The sequence below is a fragment of the Aptenodytes forsteri genome, unplaced genomic scaffold, assembly GCF_000699145.1.
Source record: "Aptenodytes forsteri isolate BGI_AS27 unplaced genomic scaffold, ASM69914v1 Scaffold187, whole genome shotgun sequence".
Taxonomy (NCBI): Eukaryota; Metazoa; Chordata; class Aves; order Sphenisciformes; family Spheniscidae; genus Aptenodytes; species Aptenodytes forsteri.
Genome location: NW_008794084.1, coordinates 35,898 through 60,256, shown reverse-complemented (window position 1 = coordinate 60,256; position 24,359 = coordinate 35,898). Strand labels below are relative to the sequence as shown.

The 24,359-nt window shown below is 51.5% G+C and overlaps 1 protein-coding gene and 1 long non-coding RNA gene across 3 annotated transcripts in view; both read left to right on the top strand.

Annotated features, from left to right (window-relative positions):
• Positions 1–7,388: 7,388 nt before the first annotated feature.
• C2CD2L (C2CD2 like) overlaps positions 7,389–24,359 on the top strand; it is a 22,951-nt gene continuing 5,980 nt past the window's right edge. Inside the window, exons 1-14 of one of the 2 annotated variants that reach the window (XM_019470596.1) lie at positions 7,389–7,848; positions 8,342–8,461; positions 10,330–10,440; positions 11,331–11,444; positions 12,076–12,193; positions 12,359–12,482; positions 13,034–13,098; positions 13,662–13,789; positions 14,092–14,263; positions 15,026–15,127; positions 15,747–15,880; positions 16,399–16,681; positions 18,138–18,347; positions 23,506–23,773. In XM_019470596.1, the coding sequence (XP_019326141.1) occupies positions 7,846–7,848; positions 8,342–8,461; positions 10,330–10,440; positions 11,331–11,444; positions 12,076–12,193; positions 12,359–12,482; positions 13,034–13,098; positions 13,662–13,789; positions 14,092–14,263; positions 15,026–15,127; positions 15,747–15,880; positions 16,399–16,681; positions 18,138–18,347; positions 23,506–23,603 (1,782 nt within the window). In that variant the 5' untranslated portion in view covers positions 7,389–7,845 and the 3' untranslated portion in view covers positions 23,604–23,773. Of the gene's footprint in view, positions 7,849–8,341; positions 8,462–10,329; positions 10,441–11,330; positions 11,445–12,075; positions 12,194–12,358; positions 12,483–13,033; positions 13,099–13,661; positions 13,790–14,091; positions 14,264–15,025; positions 15,128–15,746; positions 15,881–16,398; positions 16,682–18,137; positions 18,348–23,505; positions 23,774–24,359 lie in introns of those variants that run through there. The other variant, XM_019470599.1, reaches the window with a different exon arrangement.
• On the top strand, positions 9,463–10,009 carry LOC103893979. The gene is made up of 3 exons (XR_657284.2): positions 9,463–9,545; positions 9,645–9,695; positions 9,831–10,009. It is a non-coding gene; the product is annotated as an uncharacterized LOC103893979 (long non-coding RNA).

Below are 24,359 nucleotides of genomic sequence, written 5' to 3'. Positions count from 1 at the left end.
CGGCTTCTAGGCGGGCGGGGCCGCCCGCCCTTTGTTCTTGGGCGCCGGGGAAGCCTTCCTCGCCGGGCGCTCTCGGGGGCTGCCAGGTCTTGGCCGAAGGAGCCGGCGTCGCTTTTCGAGCAGCTTTGCGCGGGCCTGGTGGGACGGGAGCGTAACTAAACGGGAGCACACCGCGTACGGAAAGGTGGGCGTCGGGCAGCACGCTTCGTTTGACGCGGTTTGGGGCCTGAGCCCGAGTCAGACCTGATGAAACCGGCTGATGCGGCCGCTTTGGGGTTTCTGCAGCAACCTCTTCCAAATTTGCCGGTGTTTATTCCCTTTCATCTCCCAGCATTACTGTTGCATCGTTTTGAAGCTCATGAAGGAGGCTATGCCTCGCCGATTCCATGTGGAAATAATTGCACAGTAACTCGCATTGCCTGCAAGGCAGGGGCTTTTGCCCACAAAAGCTATGGTCCAAAGTCTGTCGTGATCTCCTTTCTTTCTGTCATGTGAATGGGAAGAGGGAGCCTTTCTGTTAAGCTGAGTGGGAAAACCAAGAGCTAAAAAAGGTTAGCGTGAAACTAATGTGTTTGAAGAAAAGGAAACCAAAATCTTGAAGAATGCGATGTGAACTTGTGTTTGAGTTTTCCAACGAGCTTGGAAAAGTCTCCTTCTGTTTGACAAAGTGAGTTAAGTACTGGACGACAGGCAGAACAGAAAAGCGGATCTCTCGGTGCAGCATGACCACGTGAAAAAATCAGGCGATTGGTGAAGGTGGGGAGGAATGAGAAATTGTTACTCCCCCTGTCCCCACCCGTTGTTAGTTGTATCAGCATAATAGGCTTCGCGAAGTCCAACCCCATAGGTAACGTCATGGCTTTGGCTCCTTTGGGAATGCTTGCACCGCAGTTTTTCCAGCATACCTTCTGTAGCTCTTCATTTCTCTGTATTTTCATTTGCCTCAGTGTAATCCCCTCATAATAACTTGCTGGGATGAGATGAAGACGACGGATCTTTGAGGAAGGCAACTTAGGAAGAAATGCTTGTTTTTGTTACGTGTCACCTGCGTGGCACCTGTCTCTTTTCGGGGAAGTCCCTTTCGGTTACAAGGCAAGTAAGTTGCACCCGTGTGGTACAGCCATTTGAATAAAGGCTGTAGAGCTGAATGAATGTCCTCTGCAGTTTGACCAAAGGAGGCTGTAACTTCATCAGCAAGCATGGGGAAGTTCGGTTTTGCCCTTTTGTTTTCCTGCTTAGAGTTGCCTCCTGGTGTTAGGAAGCGCAAAATGACCAGGATGGGATATTTGCGCATAATGAGCTGCCTTTGCAACTTTGCGTTCCTTTTCCAGCCTTGGACTGGGAACGTTTTTGTTTTACTGGTGTCAAGTATCCTAGGGCAGAGAATATTTAAAAATATTGTCCGCTGCTCCTTTTGAAAGGATGTACGAAGTCACCTAAGACCGGGTAACGTGGATTTAGAGCACAGACTGTTACAGGTTTTGTAAAGAAGGCCATAGCCGGTACTATACCTGGTCCCTGTACCCCATACGTTGGCCGTGTGGGAATGGTGAATTTCCTGAGAGGCTTTGTTGTCTGTCACTTCTACGAGGTGAGGTGGTTGAGCGTTACTACTTGGAAGAGCAGCATGTCTCAGGGCAAGTTTTGTTCTCATAAGAAATATGTGGAGTCAGCCTCCACAAGTATTGTGCAGGCATGAATGCAGATGGGCTGTCTGCCTTGGATTGTGTACTTCTGCTACCCGGCGGATGTTTTTACCTGCGAAGTTATGTCTTCTGCCTGTTACAGATGGATCAGGGAATTGACTTGTTCCAAACATTACCTTTCTTAATGCTTGTCTCACGTATGTTGTGTCTTCTTATTCTGAGGTGTGTCAGAGACCCCGCTCGTGAAGCTGGGTGTCGCTTTTTGCTGCTGTTTTGGGCAGATTTGGTTCAGTGGACCTGTCTCACTGATGCTCCCCAGCTAGCTTTTATTGTTTTCCTTTTGAAGAAAGAACATTTTTTTTCTCTTTGTTCCGTTGTGTTCAGTCCTTCGCTTTCCCACCTGAAGTTCTCCGCTCCACATGTGACATGACTGCTCACCTCCTCCTTTGCCGTGTTAGATTGACTCACCAAACGTTAGATTGACTTGGAAAGGTTGGCATGGTTTCTCCTTCGTTGCTACTTGTGATAAGTGAAATTGTTCTTTTTAACAGGAATGTAGCAGCACCCAGTCTCTCTTTCCCACCTTAGATCTAGCTGGCTAGCATTAGAAAATGGGAATGGATGTTTGTATCCCCGACACCTTGATGGTGTCAAAGGACAGGGTATTCAAAATTGTTCATTAGTTTTAGGATGAGCTTGTCCTCTGACAGGTTTTCAAGAGACCGAGTGCTCTGTTCCTAGGAGGTTTGTGGAAAAATGGCTCTTTCCACAAAGGTGTGGTTGATCTGCCAGATGCAGGGATAAAGATCAAGTTAACCACCAAACCGTAAGCTGTGCCTGCTTTTGTGAATTTGGCCGTTCCTTCTCTGTTGATTCTTTGTCTTGTAGTATCCTTTAATGGCGTCAATTGCTTGCGCTTAGTTGTCGATGACTGAGAAAATGGGAAGGTGCCCGTTCCAAAATAGGGTAAGAAGTTTTTGTAGAGGGGGAGGAAAAAAAAAAAATAGACTGGCCCCGTTGTTGTGTTCATGTCCCGTTTCTTGCACTGGTTACTTGGAATGAGTTCAGAAACCTTCATCATACTCTAAGAGAGTTAGAAAACAGTCCCTTAAGTATACCAAGGGCAGGAGGAGTCCAGAGTGCGGGCCTGACTGCTCTGAGAGAAGGTAGGACTGATTATGAGTAGTAGTCTAACGATTACTAACCGGGATACGTTCTTGATCTTACGGGAGGAGGTACAAGAAGAGAGGGTGGTGCTGCATAAGGTGGCTGCGGGACTATCTGCCACAGGCTGTTGGAACGGACTCTTTTGTCTGGAGCTAAATGAGGCTAGATTACGTACTGTAAGATTACGCTCTTGATAGTTACACTGGGTAAGATGTGAGAAACTTGATCTGGTGTTTTAACGTGTCAGCTGCTAAAGTTCTTCCTTCTGCCTGCCTCCATCCCTTTCTCCCTCCCTCCTCGTCCCCGCCTTCCCCTGGTTGTGCAAATAGCCAGGTGCAGCATTGAACCTGAGATCTGTATCCTGAAAAAGCGGTCCTTTTTTGCTGCAGAAAACTTCCGAGCGTCAGGATATGCTCAGCTGATTTATTGTACAGAAGCCGAAACCCTGCAGATCCTGCTGGTGTTGAGCCCTCAAAGCCAGCTCTTCCTTTTGTGACTGAAAGTAAGTTCGTTCTGATACAATGCATATTCTATTGAGGGGGACCCACTGCTGTGACGCCTAGCGGCCCCCTGGGGTTGGCTCAGTACAGTGGCTCGCCTAGGGCCACGGCAACCGCTTCTTCTCTTTTCAAGACCTGATGGGAAATTTGAGGGCCGTTCTCTGGGACGGAGCACGCACAGGCAGAGGCCTTCCCTCTTTTGGAGAGAGGACTTGGCAGGGGACCGAACAGAGGGGAGAACAGTTGCAAACTGCCTCCCCCCGTAGAAACGTGCCCTCTCCTTCCGTGCCCCTCTTGTCAGAATGTTGCGGTGGTCAAGTGTCAGCAGTCACCCATATCTGATACGCTGCATTCTTCTGCCATGCGCTGAATTCCTCAGATCCTCACAAAATGACCTGAATTTCTAAGTTCCGGAATTTAGAACTCCTTTAAGGTGAAGATTAGCTGATGGCTGAAATGACATGGAGGCCCCTGGAGGGCCACGCTTCAGTTTCTCCTGCAGTCGCTCCTCGTCTGGAGCACGTCTACTCAGAAAGCGGCATTGCCACAGCGAGTTGCTGGGTCTAAAAGCTGTTCTCTGAAGTGGGGCCCGGTGGTTATTCTGGGGGGCTATGTCTTATGTGGGATTCTGGATAAGATCGGGAGTTACCTGGAGCTGCTTACATCTGTTTAACTGGGAAAAATACTCCATCTCGATCCTTTTCTTCTCCCGCCCCTCAGGCATCCCATTCCTGCCAACGCCCTGCTTTTGAGTCGCAGCGTTCCAGCACTCAGCCCCCGGCCCCAGCCCCGGTCCTGGTAAAATGGGATAAAGTGACTGATCGTGTCTAACTGGGAAAGAGATGACAATGGTCTTTCTGCTAGTGTTTCCTCCTTGAGCCTTGGAATTAAGGCACGGAAATTCTTTCGGCCACGCAGAAGAAATGGCACAGACTTCAATCGGGGATGGAGGTGGAAGGCTTAGTGTGGGCCCTGAATCCCAGTAATGCTCGCAAAGCTGCGGAGATATGTAACTGTTGTTCAAGATAACTATTTATGTAATGATTTCAGTCGCGTCTAAAGTTTGCGATCCACATAGAAAATTACTGCGTTGCAACATTTGGCGTATACTCGCAACTATCCTTTATAATGCAGTTGGTTTTGAGGTATCTCTTTGTCAGGTGATAAAACAACTGAAAATTAGCATTTTGTCTTTTAGCTAGTGCTTCGGTACATGACTTTTTGCAAGATGCGTTCTGCCAAGGAACTCTTCGCTGACTTGTACGAGAACTTTCGCATTACAGCCTGTAGCATCAGGAGACTGTACCAGTAGAAGAAGTAAGACCGTTTTTGTCTCAGTCGTTGCAACTTTGCTAACGTATTGCAAGGCTGAGTAACTTTTCATTGCGTGTCCTGAGGAATTATGTTTTCAAGCGATCTAGGGGGCTGCCAAATGAGAAGAGAGTAGGGACTTAATAATATGAAAGCGCTAACTGTAATTGAAAACTTTTTTTAAGGCAATACTCCTCCGGTCTTCTAAAAGTTCAGTGCGATTAGGTGAAGTCAGCCTCAGGTTGACTACAGTCTTCTCCGTGTAGTCCATGCGCACCTTCCAAAGACCACAGAACGGGAGACTTGTTCTGGGCTGGGTGCGTGTTAGGTTTTTTTGTTTTGTTTTTGCAATGAAGTTGCATAAAGGATAGTCCTGTCGTCTGCCGAGATCTTGAAGGAGAAGCTGCGTCTCCTTTTTTTTGCAGTGCATTGCAGTTTTCAGGTAAACCTCGGTTTAGAACCAATGGCAATTCTGTCTTTGAAAATGCACTAGCCTTGTCATAAAAAGCATTCCCCTGTGGCCACGTGCCCCCCCTCCCCCGCCCCTCCCTCCCCAGTCTACGAAAAGCTTACGAAATTATTCTTGGATCTGGTCGAGGGGAGGGACGTAAGGCCTGATAGCGCTCGTCCCAATTGACGGTAGCTCCTTCCCTGCTCCCAGTCTGACTCCACCCCTGCTCTCCTTTTAAGTCCCAAGGGGAGTCGGGGATAGATTGAGGCTTAGAAGCGAGCGATCTCACTTTCTCCCAGGTAGACTTATTCTTAGCTCCTTTTGCTGTCACATTTTTTTCATTTTAGCTGTATCGACTGACAAAAAGCCATAAGGAAACGCAGCTCTGCAAAGCTGGGTTTAAGAGTGGAGTTAGCGTGGAGGAGGGGATGGTTGTGAGTACGTCAGGCTCTTGGTGCGGATGCAGAACGGTGGAGGGTCTCGGCCCTCAGATTTATAAGCCTGCTTCCACGGGCTTGTTGGTAAGGCTGGGGAAGAACTGTAGATTCCTGTCTTGATTGCTTGTTCAAGAGCTATCTTTACCATCCTCTGGGTGTGCTGTCTCATTTTCCCTTGTGCGTAGTCCCAAGAAAGGGAAAGGAAAATGCCAAAACTGGGGTAGAAGTCTCATGGTTTGCCATAAAAGGATAATAGAGGGATACTAGCGTTCCAGAGTCCTAGTTCTGGAGAAACGCTGTTTGGTCGCTTCCCTCTTGATAGTCTGTTTTCTTCTGTGGTTTTGTTGTTTCTGCATGGCTTGTTTCAGTTTGGTGAATTTTAAAAGAATATGTCCTAGTCTCGTTCAGGTCTAGATTTGCCCACATTTCCTCGTGTTTCCGAATCACGGTGAACGTGAGAATGTAACGCACGTGGTAGGAGCTTTATAGGAGCGCATTCGTGGTTGGAGCACACCAGCATCTGAATTCGGGCGGATTCTGTTAGGAGCGTGATCTGAGGGAGCTGGCAGCGGGCAGATGAGGGTTGGTCTGCCTCCTGGCCGTGTCTCGTTCTCATCCCTGGTACTCGAGAGAGCGGCTTCAGTCACAAGGTGTCGCTTTTTTCTGTAGATCTTTAAATGTTAACAGCTGGTGTTTCTTATTTCCTGTTTGGTTTTCAAGTTACTTGCCTTAAAACGGGGCAAAGACTTGAAAGGAATTGAGTTGCCTGTCAAGCACATGCTACCCTTCTTGTTTTAGTTTTCCTCTGTGTTTTCTCCCTGCCTTGGGGTATATACAGATTCACGCTACCTTGTGCATGTGGTTCATTCTGAGTGGGCTGGGTAACGAGATCTTTTGAAGTTGGCCAGTGCCTCCCAGTTTGGTGAGACTGTGACGTATTGAGAAGAACAGGGCAACAGCTTGCTGATGATGATTATGTACTTGAGTTGTTGGGCAGAGGTTCTGGTTGCGGAGAGGAAGGGCTGATCTGATATTCTTGACTGACCCAGGAGGGTGAACACAGGGCTCTGGTGGAGGAGGCTTGCGAGAAGAAGAAACGGCAGGCGTTACTAGTATGAAGCAGCAGGGAGTGATGCGGCATTGTTTCTCCATTGAGTCTTTCAGTTTTGAAGTTTGGTCACTGGGAGAGCTGCCTCGTGTCTGCGTTGAGAGGAGGGTGCGCGTCCGGACTAGTTTTTGATGAGCAAGTGGCTCTTCAGGTTGTAGTATGTGTGCCGGTTAGATTAGTGTCCGAGAGCCCCTTCTACCCACCTTCCACCTGTCACCTGGATCGGTCTGTTGCATGGAGGTGGCGGTGCACAGTCTCGTTTGCTTGAGAAAACGAGTGCGGTTTCCCAGACCTTTATCCTCCCTCTCGGTCACCCTGGCCCTAAAACATGAGCACCTCAGGAAACGGTCGTGTCCTTGTGCTCAGATTGTCTGCTCGCTCTCTCTTTTTGCCCCTTGTGAGCAGAGGGAATCTTTGAGGGACAGGTTGAGTGCAGGGATGCTCTCAACTCTTTGTCTTGTATTTCTTGAGAAGGGTTCTCTGTAGAGAACTGGTCCTGTTATATGGGGAAATCCTCAAGCGAAGAAGAGGGATGCTTCCGCAGTGGAGATTGTGATCTAATAAACCAGGAGAGCGGGGGGGCGGAGGGAAGGGAACAAGTTGAGCACAGGAGCTGACATACCATATGCTGAGGGTGGATTTTGTTGTTGTTGATTGTTTTTTTTTTGTTTGGTTTGGTTTTCGGGGGTTTTTTTGTTGTGGTGGGTTTTTTTTCTTGGGGTTTTTTTTTTTTTTTTTTTTTTTTTTTTTTTTTTTTTTTTTACTTGGGGCAGGATTAGCACAGAGGGAGAGAGAGAAGAAACATCAAAGCTTCTGCAATGAAGAAAGGTTAACGTACTTGACTTATAGTTGACTGCTATCCAGAACAATTTTCCATTCTCATTCGGGCTTGCCGGTCTGAAATTAACATAGTGTTTGTGAGTCTAAGCCTTGACTGGAGGCCTTGTTTCCTTTCTCTGTCTGGACAAGCCAAGGTGGGTAGAATTGCACTGTGTGACGGTTCCGTGTGCTGGCCAGATTCATGGGAATGAACCGGAGTGTCTCTGGGGCCCCACGTCAGAATCGTTTGTCCTCTTTGAAACTATCTGGGATACCTTGACCACTGGGAACTAATGGAGTCCTCTTTTCATAGAGCTCAGTGCAGATCACATTTGAAGAGGGTCCTCGGTTACCACCAGCCACAAATATAAGTCGCGTGACATGCAAGGGACAGTCGGACCACAGCATGGTAAGGCTTTGCTGTTCTGAATTGTACGGTATGGGGTTTCTCCGTCGACTGACGGTGTGTTCTATGGAGATTGCCGAGGCCTGCGCAATGGGGATGGTGGAACCGGGGAAGTTTTGGGCAAGGTCTGGTGTTGAGTTCGGAGGCCGGTCGACGGGCTCGTAAGATTGCAGCTCTGGGGCTGTGCGTCGGTGAGCTCTGGGAGAGCCCCGGCAGGAGACGTGTTGGTGGAGCTGGGGCGTATGGATGCTGAGCCCAGATATCAGGGTCCTCCAGTGGAGAGGAGAAGAGAGCTCCTGTCACCGATAAGTCTTTACTGCCTCACGTACAGAGTCTGAAATGGCAAGTTCGCAGTGTGGAACTGGGTCTGGGAGTAAGCCTGATGTTTCTTTCCTGCCACGATGCGTCAACCTTGCCTATTGCTTTTAGGCGTTTTGCCATCGCACGGCTGTCTCTCGCTGAGGATATAAACTCGTTTCCTTCCTTTTCTCTCTAGGTGCTATGCTGCCATCTGTCAGCTGAAGCTGTGAAATTCCCTGTCTCTGTTACTCAGCAGTCCCCAGTTGCTGTTTCTGTGGACACCTATCATGTCGCTTTGGCTGTGCTGCAGGCTCAGGTAACAGTTGTAAAAAGTTAGCCATTGAACTTGTTCTTTCACCCGGCCCCGCGCCCATCGAGGAAGGAGGCCTCATCGTGCCGGAAGAAGCAGCGTGCTGTCACTAACGTTTGGCGGGGTGGCAAATATTCCTGATCTGCGTGCTGAGTCCCGTTTTCTGAGGCTTGTTCTGCAGATCCTGGCTATGTCACGTAGCCGTAACAAAACCCAGAGAGATTTGAGGCATGGCAGCGTTCTATACTGTGTTTTTAAGCGGGTGTTTAGGAAGCGAAAGGTCCACAGAGTTCAATTACCCTCGCAGTGTGATGGATAGGGAAAGACGCGTCCTGTGCATATGTACAATTATGGTGTTGTCCTGCTTGTTGGCATGCAAAACAAATCCACGGTGAGGAGTGGTTTGCTTGTCAGTGCTCCCCTTAATACATTCACAAGAGTGTGCTACAGATTTTTTTTCTGTGTTGAATATTGGAGATGCTTCTCCCAGAACAGAAGCTCTGTGAAATTGCAATGGTAACTCCGTAGTCACTTTCTGGCTGGATTTGCTTCTCTGGAGTGTGATTTTTGCTCCCATCGTGAAGAAGGGCTTGACGCTGGGCACGGTATCTTGCTTGGAGACTGCGCGCTCGTTTGCGCTATAGGGAGACATGGCGAAATTGGAAGTAACTCTGTGGTAGCAGAAGCCAATCCCTTGCTATTGCAGGTATTGCAGTTGGAAGGTTGTTCGAGAACCCCTTTGCTCTCAGAAGCTTTATTAACATTTTCAACCTACATTTATCAGATCATCCCGGTTTGGTTTTGTGCCCCCGTTCCGCGGTCATTTAAAGCTCCTCTCTCTCTCTCTCCTCTGCATTTAGCACGCCGGCTGCCGATCTAGTTGTGGGCGGCAACCGCGGTTGCTTTTCATCTTTGTGTAGTTTCTGGGAGCCAGGTGGCCTTTGTCACGTCTCATCAAATCGCTCCTCTACTCGCCGGCATTTTCTAGGTCTCCTTGTCTGCACCTGCTGAAGTTCTGGGTTGATCGTTCTTGTAGAGAATTGCGTGTGGTATTCTAATTGAGGTCTTGCTGCTGCATTGTGAAACGCTGGTAAGGTTACCATATGCCCGTTGGTTGGAATACTTCAAGTACTGTATTCCCAAACGTGTCTTGCTTCTTTTATGCACCTCTTGTTGGTTACTTACCTAGCTACCGTGTCCCAGATCTGTCGCTTTTGACTGATGACCTTCAGTGCTCATGGTAAATAAATGTCAGTCTGTCAGTTACTTTGGAACGATGTTAAATTTCATTCCCCTGTTGTTACCAGAGATATTGGGTCAGGAGTTCCTCCTGTGTAGTTCTGTTTCTGTCTGTTGCATTAATGATGCCTTTCAGGTGTATGGGTGTGCAACTTTTCAACTGAACTACGGGATGGTGTACAGTCTGGTTTGTTGTTGCAGACTATTGGTGACCTGGATGAGTTTTCAATCTAAGGGTGATCTCCTAGAGACGCTTTGCTAACTTACAAATGGCCGTGCTTAGGTTTGGCAATGGTTAATTGATGTAGCTCAGTAAATATCCCGTGTCAGTGCCCAACTCGCTCTTTCGGATTGTCCTGCAGGCTTTTTCTTCAGCCAAAGAAATAACCTATCGTTCTTCCCTCTGATGGCGCTTGGGCATCCAAAGGCAGCGAGGAAGCCAGATCTCTCTACGGAGCGATGAGGCTTCTGCAGCTGCTTCTTCCAGTAGGCCCGGGACCACTTGTGTTCTTACATTCTGTCTCTTACTGTTGCACTGGTGTGAGGGCCTTTCAGTTGCTGAATTTGAAACGGGGCAAAAAGCACCTAATGGAAACAGAAACTGTTCCTGACTATGGGTATTTGTTCTGGGCCAGGTGGAGATCCGCTTGGAGGAGATACAGAACGAAGGTCTCCTGGTGTCGTGGACGTTCAAGGACAGACCAGACTTGAACCTTTCGGTTCTTCCAAGACTTCAACTTCGCGAGGTGAGCGGCAAACAGTGGGAGGCTGGACTCGAGCGGAAGAAGGGTGGGAGGGGCAGAAACAGCGCCGAGCCAAGAGGAAGTCTGCTGCAGAGGGGAGAGGTTGGCAACTTGTTGTCGTGGCCCTTTAGGGCGAGGGAGGGGATTCTTTCGCCCTGGAATCAATGCTAGCTCAGCTCTGTCAAAACAGCACATCCTCAAGAGGGCCGAAGCAGTACCGGTGTCTGTTGTCTGAGTTTGGTGTAACAGCTGAACAGGAGTCTGCGTAGCAAAAAAGGCTTTCTGTCTATGTAGGTCCTCCTGCCGTTGTCCAATGTAGAGCTGCAAAATGAGCTGGGTTGGTTCGTGTTTTTTTTTGTTTTTGGTTTGTTTGTTTGTTTTGTTTTGTTTGTTTGTGGGTTTTTTTGAGAGGTTAGTGTGCGGAACCCCTGGGTATTAGAGGTTTAATGAGCTGAACGTGGGAATGCTTGTGCTTCTGTGATCCGGATTTGGTTGATTTGTTTGTTCTATTGACACCCTTGTTGCTTTATCCTGAATAGATGTAGGAATTTGGCTGTTCTCCTGAAAGTGCGGTAGTACCATCTCACGAGGTGGTAAGGATGTGGCAAACTGTAAAAGCTGTATTGTCAAAATTTGCAACGGGTAGACTACAGGTGTAGAGGCTTAGTTTGTCTCATTTAGACAACTTACATTTGCCTGCAGCTGTTACATGGAAGCTTTAAGCACTGGGGAGAGCGAGTACAGGATATGGGAAGGGTACCTGGGGGGTTATTACCAGGACAATGACTGTGTAGCGTCTTAGAGGCTCGAGAGGCAGTTGGAGCTGTGTAAGGAGAAAATGTGTCTGCCTCGTTATGACTTTCCTGCATTTCCTCTTGATTTGCGGAGAGAAGAACGAAGGGAGAGCGGATCTATCCACCATAAAGGATCTGATCGAGGATACCATTGTCAGCACGCAGCCAGCCATGATGGTGAATCTGAAGGCCTGCACCGCTGGAGCCGGTGCGGTAAGGCTCTCTCCTCTTGTCATTCTTGTGCCTCAAACGCTGTGCCCCGGGGCGCTTTGGAGGGCTGAGGCTCAGGCAGGAATCCAAGGGTTGAGACTCACTTCTGGGCGACAGCTGCGTCCTGGCCTGCGCTGTCACAGGAGTTGGGGTGCTGTGGCATGGGGAGTAGGGATAATTAGGAACCGCTCTGAAGGGCAGCTCTGTTTGTACTTTGTTTCCTGAACGTTGAGTGCCGGTTGTGTTGAGGTGGAGCTGGACTGCCTGAGACGCATCTCCGTTCGGGCAGTCTCTCTCTTGCTCTGAACACCAAGGCTCCGTCCAGGGCAGCCTTTACAGGCATGGAACGGTCCATGGTTTGTCGTCTTCAGCTGTCCGTCTGGCAGCCAGCAAGCTTGTTGTTGTCTGTCTCTTTTCCCGTCTGCCTTAAATTTCCCATCTGAAATAACACAGGGGCCCATCGGAGGTCGATAGCTTGGGGAACCTGCAGCATGTCTTGATGGCTCTGTGGGTATTCCCCTATGTCGGTGTGAGGAGCTACTTAGTAGATGCAAGGACGAACATCATGCGTCTTGCTGCTGTCTGCTGGCGAGTGAACGATAAAGGCATCGGTCTCGCTCTCGTCATTCCTCAGGTACCCAGCAATAAGTTGACTCGAGAGTCCCCGTCCGGAGTAGCAGCAGCCCCTCTGGGTTCTAAGCTGTTGCTCCGGAATCTTCGAGTGCTGAACTTGGGCTGCCAGGGGAAGGGAGGTAAGCGTGAAAACATTGCTGATCTGCAGGGGCGAGCGCGCAGGTGGCGAGATTGGAGCGAGTGGATGTTTTGGGTGGGTTTGAATGGAAAAGAGGGGCATGCATCCGCCGAGCCGCTGCCTTGCGTTGATGAGCGCACGCGTGCGCTCTGTCCCTCTGTTGCAGGAGTTGGGGAGATACGCTGCGTGGCAGAGCTAGACAGCCCCCCGCAGCAGAAGCAGACGAGGCCGGTGACAGCTGGCAGTGCCGGTGCTGCAGCGCAGATGGAGTGGAATGAGGAGCTCTTTCTGTAAGTGTCTGCCCTCCTTCTGGTTGGCACGGCGGAGGCAGACCGGTGTGGTCTCTGGGTGTCATTACCGTGCCGCAGTAACTGATGCGGATGGCGCAGAGGTGGAGTCTGCACCGCAGTGTGTTTGCGCCGCCCGCATGCCGGGCTACCGATTCCACTAATTTGCCCCAGCTTGCATACGTATTTCCCACTCCCCTGGATGCTCTGTGTTTTAACTGGATGGGCCCAAGCGCCGATCGCGGGCGGCATGTGGGAGCGGCAGCTGCAGAAGGCCTGGCGCGTAAACCTCAGCTTTCTGGACAGATTGCCCTCTCAACTTCCCATGTCAGCCTACACAGCCCTGCAGAGGACACGAACCGGAGTTCTCCTCTTCTGTGTAGTTTGCTGCCCTTTGTCGTGTCCTCCAAAGTAGCGCGCACGTAGTGGGGCTTTGGAAAAGGTGATGAGGCGTGTGAGATTTGAGGGAGGGAAGATACGGAATGGGGTCATTTGCTCCATGGCCATTTTGCAAAGATTGCCTAATACCAGCTCGTCTTTTTCTGTTTCAACAGGGAGTTGGGACCTAGAAGTAAAGAACTGAAGCTACAGGTGCTGGGGAACAGTGACGGAGGGGGAAGTGAGTCCAGGCAGCTGTAAGATGGATTGTAAGATGGGGAGACAAAAATGCCTAAGGGACTTCCTGTGCTTTGAGCCTGTGGTAGTTCTGTGTCAGTATAATGTGCGATGAACTCTGCAAAGGATTTTTCATATCCAACTTTATGTGAGCCTCTGACTGCGTGAAGTAACTCTGGAGTCTGTTGTTCTTAGTGAAACGCTCTTACTCTGACCTTTTTGGTACCCGGGAGGTTCCCGTGGCCCGCCCGTCTCCACTCTGAAGCAGGGAGAGGGATGCGGGGATTCACCCCCATGTATTGGAAGAACGTTGCAGAAGGCTCTTAACTCTGCTCGTTTGTACTCGGTCGGGGACTAATCGACTAAGTGAGTCAATTTCTGGATTGGTAAAGAGGAGCGGAGGAGCGCTGCCCGCCCCCTCCCCGCCTCGAACCTGGGAGCTACCGGAGTCGTGGGGATCTGCTTCGTTGGCCCACAGGGCTGCTTCCCAAAAGCAGGGGTTGCCTGGGAGGCATCGGAGGTGCTGAGGTCACATGGTGTGTTTTGTTTTCCTGTACCTTCTCGCAGGTGTGCTGCTGGCACATGCCACGCTTTTGCTTGATTCTTTGGGCAGACGGCCATCTGCGAGACAGGTCTGCTCGCTGGCCCCAGGAGCTGGGCAGTCACTGGCGGCTGAAGCTACCATTGTATTGGAGGTGAGCTCACAACACCATAAGCTCGGCACAAATGCGTGCTCGGGAAGCATTCACAATGTGAGCCGCTAGCTGGAGACAAGCGTGATCGGGCCTGGGCTCGTCACAGGGGACTGGCAGACCCTTAGGCCGAGGAGGGGTGTCGCCTGGCCCTCGGTCCCTGAGCCTCCCTCCATTCAACTGACATTGTAGCGGGGACGGCTCCTCAGTACCCAAGGCAGTAGCTTTTGTCACCCATGTGCCTGCCTTTCCATCTGGGAGGAGGAGGAGGAGAACCTCTCTGAGCTGCGCTTTACTCTTTGTAGCTGCTATTCCAGGAGTCTCCTGCATCTTTGAATGCTCAGCACGCCACATCTCTGCGAACCAGCATCACCCCCACTAAGAAGGTGGAGATGGACCGGACCATCATGCCCGACGGCACCATCGTGACTACTGTCACCACGATTCAGTCCCGGCCCAAGGCAGACTGCAAACTGGGTGAGGCTGCCCCGCGACAGGCGTCTTGTATGGGTGGCTGCTATGGGGGTGCAGACTCGGCCGCAACATTCCCGAGGCCGCTCACACGGGTAGTAGCAAAACTGTTTAGCCATCGTATGTTGCGGTTGTTGCAGACTTGCACCTTGCACGGCGTTTTTGGCTTCCGGGTCGGAATGCGGGCATCGTCGCCATTCCCTTAGCGTCTTGTGGCTGGCTGTGTAGCCTTGGGGGAGGGAATTGATGCAGCCCTGCGTTTGGGGGGACATCAGAGAGGGACGAGCCTCTCTGATGCCCTTTGGTGGCGGGAGGTCCCGACTCTAACATGTATGCTGCCGCGGAACCTCTGCGGGATATCGGGCTAAGTGTTTTGCCGCTCTTGCTCTATTTTCTTCACTGCTAAAGAAGTTACGCTGTATTGTACTGAATGCGGAGCCAAAAGCATGTTGACCTTGCTTACTAGCGGTTGTTGCTGTTTGCATTCTGACATCCTGATGAATGTGGTGGTGGATATTCCGTGAGGTGGGGCTGGGAAACAGCATGAACGGGGTCTCGCGACGGGGCTGCTTCAGGCGTCTCTTTCCAATAGGCTTCTTAGTATTTCATTGCCGCAAAGCCTCATGGAGCCAGCCTCTGCAGGCTCTCCGTAGGCGCTTGAGGCTTTTTGGGGTGCGCGTAGGGGGCCACGATACAGTAATGAAGTTGCCTAAGCTTCGTCTCCGCTTACTGGTGTCTCTGTGTCTCTGCCTCTCTTTCACCACGAAGATTCACCATCAAGGTCACCTTCCAAGGTGGAAGTGACTGAAAAGAAGACAACGGTGCTTTTGGAGAGCGGCTGCCCTCGTGGCCCCTTGCCCAGCGGTAGCCGTAAGTGCTTGGACATCTGAGGCTCTTACCAGAGCGACTGTGTTCCTTAGCCTTTCTTGGAGAGTGGCAGTCTGAATGTGGGTCACTGAACTCGTCTGCACTTGCTGCAGAAGAGAATGTCCAAGTGCCCAAGTGAAGGCGGGGGTGGAGCGTTGGGAGCAGGTGGGGGCAGGTAAAAGAAATTCCACTCTGGCTATCCAGTCTGTGACTCTGGGTGTTTCCTGGCTTGACAAGAACATTCCAGGCTATCTGGACCCAAAGAGCTTTGCTCACCCTGTACTTGGGGCTCCGATTGTCTCTGGGACAGAGCGCTGCTGCTGTTTTGACGATTTGCAGCCAAGGCTGCCCAAACTCTTGGGAGTCTTTGGAAGTCGTCTTTGAGCGGGAAGGGTATTTTAATGATATGCCCGGTGGGAAATGAAACTTTTCAGGTGCCTAAAAGAGCCGAGAGCTATATGGAGGCTCCTTCCTTTGGTTTATTCCAGCAAGTCCGTAATAAATTCTGTTCTCTACCTTTGTGCACATGTAGTTGCCTGTTACAAGCATCGCGGTCAGCAAGCGACCTCTTGCCCATGCTGAAGGCTGCTACTTCAAGCATTGGTATCTTTCTTGTGCTCAGGGGATAGCCATATGCCCAATGGCTTGGATCCGGTGGCCGAGACGGCGATCAGGCAGCTAACTGAGACGAATAACAAGCCTGCCAAGAAGACCCCGACAAAACGTAGCACGCTGATCATCTCGGGAGTTTCCAAGGTCTCTCATAGTTAGGGGGCTCCATTTCCAATCTGGGAGGTTGTTTCTAGGGATGCGTGCATGAAACCACCCTGTCCCGTAAGGACCAGTGTAGGAAGGTTCCAGCACAGACGACTCGCTCGGCAGAACCCTTTCGCTGCTTTCTTGCAGCTTGTTGCTGCTTCCTAGTGAGTGTCAAAGGTACCTCGCCAGTCTGCAGGGCAGCTGCCGGCGGGAGTTCACAAAGGGCAGCCACAGAAAGGGAGGCTGCTGCTGTAGCCGGTTGGGAACCTGGTGGAGAATCTAAGGAGTTCTCCTTGGACTTGCCTGCGGGAGTGAGGGAGGTGCTGCAGAATGCTTTGGAATTGGCCACGTTCCAGTATGTTTCAGCAAAAGAGTGACAATTGTGTGTCGGTGCTGTCTAGCACTGACGATCGGAACTGGAGCATCCGTGTGTAGGTGTGGATGGAAGAAGGGAGATGAATGTGATCCTTTAGAGCCTGTCTTCCTGTCTGTCTGACCTTCTAACCCCCCTCCAGGTACCTATCGCTCAAGATGAAATGGCACTTTCCCTGGGTTATGCTGCATCCCTGGAGGCCACGACGTACGGGGATTCTGCGGCAGAGGGTGCAGCTGACCGGATGCACGATTCTACCGAATCGTCACAGCTGCTGGAAGCGTCGCCGTCGGAACAAAGGGCCAGTCAGGAGCTGGACGAGACAACGCGATCGGACATCTCTGAGAGACCGTCGGTGGAAGATGTTGAGTCTGAAACTGGCTCCACGGGAGCCCTTGAGACCAGGAGCTTGAAAGATCACAAAGGTAAGGATGAACCGTTAGATGGTAGCTAGCGTTAGCCTGTTGTACTTGAGGACGAAGTGACGTCTGAGTTCCCCGCCCAAGCGTGGGGGCTGCAGCCAGCTTTCGGCATGGCGAAGAGCGGCTTCTGCTGGAGCCTGGAAGAGCCTGCCTCTCTCCCGTGCTTCCCGCTGGGGCGGTTCCAAGCTCCTCTATTTGCAGGTGTCTGATTCCCGTGGCCTTTTTTCGGTTTCTGCGCTCTCTCAGAACCCTGCACAGCTTGCATGTTCCAGAGAACCCATTTTCACTCCCTGGCCTCTGGGTCCGCAGATCAGGCGCGCATCCGTAAATAATGATTCCTCCTCTGAATTCGGCTGCCTCTGGCACAGAAACGGAGGCCTCCCGACAATGTGGATTGTACGGGCCTCCCTCTTTCTCCGTTAGCATCAAAGTAGCTAGCACCTCTGACCTGTTGTACCGTAGGGTGTCCACACAAACTCTCTGCTTTTTTTAAATGACGGAGCGGGCCTGCCCCGACCGAGCTGCTGTTCTGGACTGTCCAGGCTTGTGTCAGTTAGGCGGATGGCACACCTTGGATTTGTGTGCTTGTAGCCATGATGGTTTCAGCGAGCTACAAACTTCACATAACAAGCGCAAGCCAAGATCTCGACTGCTCAGAATACGAGAGTGGGACAAGTTTTGGGGGGTTGTACCCTGGTACAACCAGGTACAGTTTGAACTGTGGTGGCCCCTTGTTTGCACGTCAGTGGGTAGAAAGGTGTGTGGCCCAGATTCTTGAGAGACCTGGCAGGCGGGGAAGAGAAGGAAGAAAACAGAAAGCAAGCGCTCCCTCTGTAGGAAATACCGTTGTAGCTTTGTATGGCGTGCGGGTTTTGGATATGCCTTTTCGCACCCGTTTGGGGCCGACGGCGATCGGCGTCTCCATCCTGTCCCTCCCTCGTGAGCTGTCCGGAGCCATTGTTGTTATTTGTCTCCAGGCTTGGGCATCTCGTGAAACTGCGGGCAGTTGTTCCGGGGGCTTGATGACTGGCTAATCCAGGCGCCCTTGAGATGGGCTAATCTGAGAGGCCTTTTCCCTGTTGTGTGTTCCTCCCGGTGTTTCCACATGCAGACATTCTCACTTGTTTCCCATTCATACGAGTCTTAGTTTTCTATTACAATTCCGCACGCTTCCACTGAAGGGAGGAGGACATTGTTGCGTAAAAGGACGTTTACGCAGAGGGGACACGTGATGGCGTGCTTAGTGAAGCAGCTGCTTGGTGTTGCAGTCTGTCCTGAACGTAGACTTTGCGTTGCGGTTGGGAGCTGGGATTCGCCGACTTGCCGTGCGCTTCTGCTGCTTGGGGTGGAAGAGGTCTTTGCTGCTCATCCGAGAGCAGCTGGGTGCATTACTGCCCCCGAGCCTCACCAGGGCAGGATACTATCGTGGTTTCTGTCTCCTTCCTTTCTGTGTCTGCAGTTAGCTTTCTTCGGAGTGGTACCAAGCTCATCTTCCGGAGAAGGAGCAAGCAGAAGGAAGCGGGCCTGAGCCAGTCACACGATGACTTGTCCAATGTCGCCGCCAACTCCGCCGCCAGGAAGAAAGCCAGCAGCTTCTCCCGCCGCCTCATCAAGCGCTTCTCCTTCAAGTCTAAACCCAAACCCAAAGCTAGCGACAGCACAACAGCAGGTGAGAATTGAAGGAGGGAGAAGCCCATCGGAAAGATTGTGCAGAGATCCTTTTCTAGTCTCTTGTCTTCCCACTCCGTGGTATCTGTGACCTGCAGTTCAGTTCCTTCCAACCTTGGCTGAGGGAAGACACCCCAGTGCTTTACGCCATTTGGGGAGCGGAGGTGGCAAACCTGGGGCTTAGGCTGCTCGTCTGCCTTGGCTTAGCCTTCTCTGACTGTCGTACCCCACCACGCTCTCCCAGAAAATCCAGGTGGCATGTTAATCCCTGTGGGGGTCCCAGGAGCTGCGGAAGCGACTCTGCCTGCGTAGCTGTCTGGCATCGCCGGGTGCATCCCGGAAAGGGTGGGTGGGGGCGGCCTCTCAAGTGGCAACCCTCGGAGTTAAAGCTCGAGAAACTACCGGGTTAGCTACGTTGCCAAGAAGTGTGGGATGTAGCTTTGCTCAGCTCTTCTAGCGACGGAGAATGACGCGGTCACTGGCCGTCTAAAAGCTCTCATTGCTTCTGCTTGGCGCAGAGGCTGTAACCTGATGGCAGGGTGGGGCGATGTGTTCCTGGGCTGTGAGCTGTCGGGAGAAGAAGCTGCCGTTCTCCACCTGGCTCCGCCGTTGGAACAGTCTCTGGTTTGAACGGTGCTGAGGGATGCGTGCTTTCTGTGCTATGCTGATGAAGGAAGGAGTCTCTAAGAAGGAGGAAATTTTAACCACTGGGCGAGCTTTTGTAAAAGCCCGGGCCCTTGCAAGAGCGTCTGGTTGGTGCTGCCACCCTGTGATGCAGCCCTCCTTCTGCAACTGTCGTCTTGAACGGGGAAGGGGCCGTGCTGCATGCGTGCACCAGCTGTCGTATGAGCAGAACCCTTTCCCTCGGGGGCGGTTGGGGGCGCGTTGCCAGCAGGGCGCCAGGCCATCTTCCAGACCTGTGGAGCGCCTGGCCTCTTGCGCTCTGGCGGTTCTCACGCTGAGGGCTGGCACCACCCTGGAAATGGACGGCGAGGAATGTGGCGATGCTAGTGAAAGGGCAGTCTGACGTGGGGCCTGAAGCCACATGGCGGAAAGAGGCAAGAGTTTACGTGCTTTCACTGACGAAAGGGTTTCCTGTAGTACAAGGAGCCTTTCTTGATTGCATCCGATATTTCCTTTCTTCTAGCAAACCCGATCCACCACGTTCAAACAGTGGGCATTTCCGCAGTGGGTATTTGCAGAGGGAGAGGCGCGCGGGGGAAAATTGACTCCTTGCGCAGGAGGAGACCGCCCTTCTAGACGAACGGTTTTCCAGTCTTCTGACGCGTGTACATTGCGAATATCCCCAGAGGCCCCGTTTGGATAGCGTAACGGTGCTCTTTGGAGAAACACTCGTGCCCTGTCAGCGCACCTGGTTTGAATGGAAGCTCCTGCTTTCCTGTGAGTTGTAGAGGTAAGGAGATGGGGCAAAGGGGAGGAAAAACCTCCCTGAAGAGCGATCGCCTAGGCCTGACTGGATTTGCTAGCTCTGCTCTCCTGTTACAGTACCTCCCGAGGTGGGGGGTGCCGCCCTGCCTTATGCAGGATGCGACCAACTGAAAAAGCAGTTATTCTCTTGACATTGCGTATAAAACAACATGTCGTGTTCTTCAGAAGGACAAATCCTGGCTTACCGATACGGCCGTCGCGTGCCATTTCTAAAGACCGGAATGTGTTCGGTATGCCGCTGTGAAAGGATTTACAGGCGGGAATTTCAGGGCGTCTCTTGAAAGTGTCTGGAGGTAGGGAAGGCCAGAGTCGCCCGGGGCGTGGATTGAAAGTGCTGGTGCGTGCCAGCAGGAGGGACTCTCTTTCCTGTTTTTCCTGCCGATTCCCCATGAGGTTGGGCACGTGTGAGAAATCGGACTGGTCCAGCTGGCCGACCAGGAACCTCTTCTCCATCTGTTTGTTTTGGTCCGGGAGTCTTTCTGTCATCCCCGAGCTCTTTCGTGTCTTTCATCCTTTGTTTCTTTCCTCATCCACACGGTACTGTGGCTTTGTTCGCAGCTCCGTGTGCTACAGATGTCGGAGCGCTCGCTGTTTCTCGCTGAAAATTGTTTTCCTCAATGCGAGTGACCGGTTCCTGCTGCAGCTCTGGTGGAAGTTGGCAGTCTGTGGGCTCGCCTCTAGCGATCTGGCCGCCAGTTTGACGTAGCCTTCCTTTGCTGGGTCGGTGCAGCATCACACGCGGCGCTGTCCTTTGCAGGCACGCCCTTGCTCCCAGAGCCTCGGGGTTTGGTTCCAGTTCAGCATTCTCTCTTGCACTGTCCCCTATACGACTCTGCCTCTGTCGCTAACAGTACTTGACGCTCCGTTTTTGGTTTTTGTTTCTTCTTTTTTAATACCATGTCAAGGTTGCTCTGAACGGAGAGTGCTGGCTGAGCCCAGACAGCACCGCTTCTCTAGTGGGATGGCTGCGAAACCTTGCTTTAGAAATGCTGGTCTGAAAGGAAGGGAATTTTCAGAAGAGCCAGCAACTCTTCAGTTCTGGGTTTATCACAGGACCTTCTGCGAGTCTCGTTTAATAGGTCTGTATTCTTTTCTTTAAATTGCTAGAGCAGCTCGCGCTGTCTCGGTGCGGAGCAGCTGGAGGCGAATGCCTGAGGCTCCCACCAGCGCTTCTGAAGCGTGAATCTGGGGCTCGTGAACACGAGGAGGGCCACGAGGGCTAGCGAGCGTTGTTCTTGGCGCTGTAGACTGGAGGCGGAAAAGACGAGTGAGGTTCGTGTCCGACAAACACGTACCTAGATTTTGACCGGAATGTTTTGGTCTGGCTCGGAGGAAGGAGGCGGTAGGAAAGCTAGGAGTAAAACCCAAACTCGAGTTCTTCACCGGCCTTGGGGACTGAGGAACCCTTTCTAGCCGTGTTAAATGGGCAATTCCTGCCATACGTCCATGGGCTTTCCTGAATTTGTTCCCAGTTTGTTGACTCCAGGCTATGCCTGCTGATGAATCGCAGTGGAGGTACTGTTTTTGATTTTGAGCTTTGACCTGGCAGAAGACTCATCTGGAAATCTCCTGCGCTGCAGTCTGTGGAATGAACGGCACGTGGGACGCGCGACGGTTGGTGTGTATTTTCCCTTGAATTTTTGGCAGTGCTCTTTATCACAGGCAATAAATTGCTGTGAAAGTTTGTATCTGCTTAGATAACTTGCAAAGGAAAGGGCTATTGTCAAGTGCTGAGAGAACGCATCTCCAAGCATCGATTCCCGCACCCGCTTCTGTTTCCTAGCGGAGATGTTCTTTCTGCCATTTCGTTGCTTCTCGAAGTCGTACAGCGTAGGACTGAGATTGTAACCTTTTATCTTCTTCTAAATGTTCTCGGTAAGCGCATGCTGTTTTTCAGGGTGTTTGGGTAAGCTGCTGTTTGAAGGACAGAGGCAAGGGGGAATGGCTCAGCTGTGTGCACCGGGAGTTCTTTAGTTCTGATACGCTCCTCATAAACATGTTGATCCTTTCTCTTCGTGTCCGCACATGGCTTCCTTTCTCGCACGCACAGTTGTTTTCATCCCCCAAGCAGTAGGCGGCTGGTTTTGTTAGTCCCGGCTATGCAAGCACGGGTGACTCTCCCGGCTTCCCGAAGCCAAGAACGGTAACGAATCCGCCTCGTGCAGGAGGCGTGATTATTGGCGTGAGAAACAATTCTTCTATCCTAATCTTCTTGGAAGGACAGGGAAGGTCACGTTGGTCTTTGGCCTCCAGAAACTGTAAAGAGAGTCCCAGGGAGTTTCCCCCTGTAGAACTGCTGCTTGAAGAAATCTCTTTTGTATTTAATCCCTGCTTGTGCTTCTGGCTTTAGGACAGAAGAAATGCTATTTGAAATCTGCTTTTCCCTGTTTAACTTCTTCCGGATACCTATGCCCGCACCTCGGTGCCATTGCAGGGTTTGTGGCATTTCGTAATGCCCGGGACCGCAGATCAACCCCGGTGCACGGTGCGGGCCACCATCTGACTTTTTAGACTCGAATGATCTGCAGTTGCCAGGTTGCTGTCTCAGGGTAGGGTCAGTATTTGCACCTTGTGAAATTGGTCCTCGACCAAGTATGTGGGGGAAGAGGAGCGGCAGAGCGGCGGGCTTGAACGCACGGAGGCTTCTGAAGGAGTTCAACCTGCTTATGAAGGCCTGCGTTCCAAATGCTGCGTTTCACTGCCGGCTACGCAAGTAGAAACGGTGACTGGTAAATGAAGCCAAAGTATACATTTTGGTTTGTTTGTTTGTTCGGTTTTTTGCTATTTTGGCTGAACAGAGTTACTAGAACTTACCTATGCTGTGTATTTGTACTTCTCTGAAGAGAACAGATTTCTCTAGCTGTAAGTATATTTCTGTCTGGATACATATTCTCCTCATGGAGGTTCCTTAAGAGCCTCCCTGTCGAAAAAGCCCTCGGCATCGGCCCGCGAGGGGTATCCTCTCGAGGCGAGAGAAAGCAGGCACGGGAAGAAATGGAGGGAACCACAAAACCTCAGTTTCCTGGGGGTGCTGTAGGCTTTAGCGTGACGGATGTCTGACTGAGGCCCGATACTTGCAGAGGGCGCTCAAAGGCCGCGTATTCGAGGGCAGAGGGATTGCACACATGCACGTGTGTTTGCATCACTTGTAATTAGAGCGTGCTCTGCGAATGCCTGTACTGGTCACGCTGCCGAGTGACTGAGGACAGGGCCGATCGGTCTGTCGGGAGAGCGGCCTTACCAGCTTCTAGTCAGAAAACAGTTCAGCGGAGGGGAGCGTAATGAAAACTTCTTCAAACCGATAAAAGAGGGCCACGGGCATGCGCTGTTTCTAGACTAGAACTGGGCGCACGGCAAAGCGTACACTTACAAATGTTTTCGTTCCGCTTTTTTGTCTTCAGCGATGCCGCTTCCTTCCTGCGACGGCTTCTCTCGGTTCACTGTTTGCTAAACCTACAGAGAAGTCATTTCTGGGTAGCTGGCGAGATGCTTGAATGTTGGGTGGCTGGCGTGTGCGTGTTTTGGGGTCTTTTGCGTTGGTCTCCCCTCCCTCCTTCCCTCCTTCCCTCCCCCGGGTCATGGTGAGCGTCATGGTAGAGTAACGATCCCAGTGGTGGTCAAACTTCTGGAAAAGGTCTTTGTGTACTTGCGACATCGCAGCTCCTTCTATAGGCATGACTGCTCCACGCTACCTTTCCTTGCTCGTACAGGTACTGGACCAAATACCCATGCTGAATTTGAATTAGCGCCCCTCCTTGTGCGTGCTCTTTTGTACTTTGATGCCTTCTCTCTGGGTGGATTATTTTAACCCCAGATTGTTTAGAGGAAAAAAAATAGGAACTGCGTAGCTATTTAAGAGATGAGAATAAAATGACTTAATTCGGACTAAATGAACGAAGTTCTTGCACCTTTGTAAATGTTGAAGAAGAATTCCATTGCTGTGTAACGGCGGAACCTGTTAACTTATTAAACCACATGGAAATCAAAACCTGACCCCGAGTCTGACTTCACGCCTGCTGGAGTGCAGTGAGTTGGGCTTTGGCGTTCTAGAAGTTCAGGAAGGTAGTTGATTTGTAGTCCTCTTTTTTTGTAAGACTGTCATCTCTGAACAGCCCTTTTTGCCAAATGCAGATACAGGGGTTTACAGTTCGTAAGACCGCGGCAAGGGCTGTAGCCTTTGCGGTGCTTCTAGGAGTCAAGGGATTCCCAAGATGGCGACGTCAGCCCCGGAAGACGTGAGCAGCGGTGAAACCTTGGGCTGACCCTGGACATGCGGCAGTACCCTGGGAGGGTCGGTTAAGCTTCTCGGGGTGCCCTAGCGGAGACGGGAGAGCCCTGCCCTCTCCCTCATTAGCGCCCGCTTCGGCATTTTCCTCTCCCTTAGCCTGTCCTGCTTTCCCTTGTTTCTTGTCCTCGCTCTGTTGCAGGGCCTGCGGTTCCAGCTGCAAAGTCAAGGTAAGGCCAGAGGGGCGGTGGCTGGACATTTCCACCTCAGGAAGGGCTCATCCTGCGGGGAAGGAGGTGGTGTCAGGCCAACACCTTGGCCTTGCTGCCGGGGGGGGGG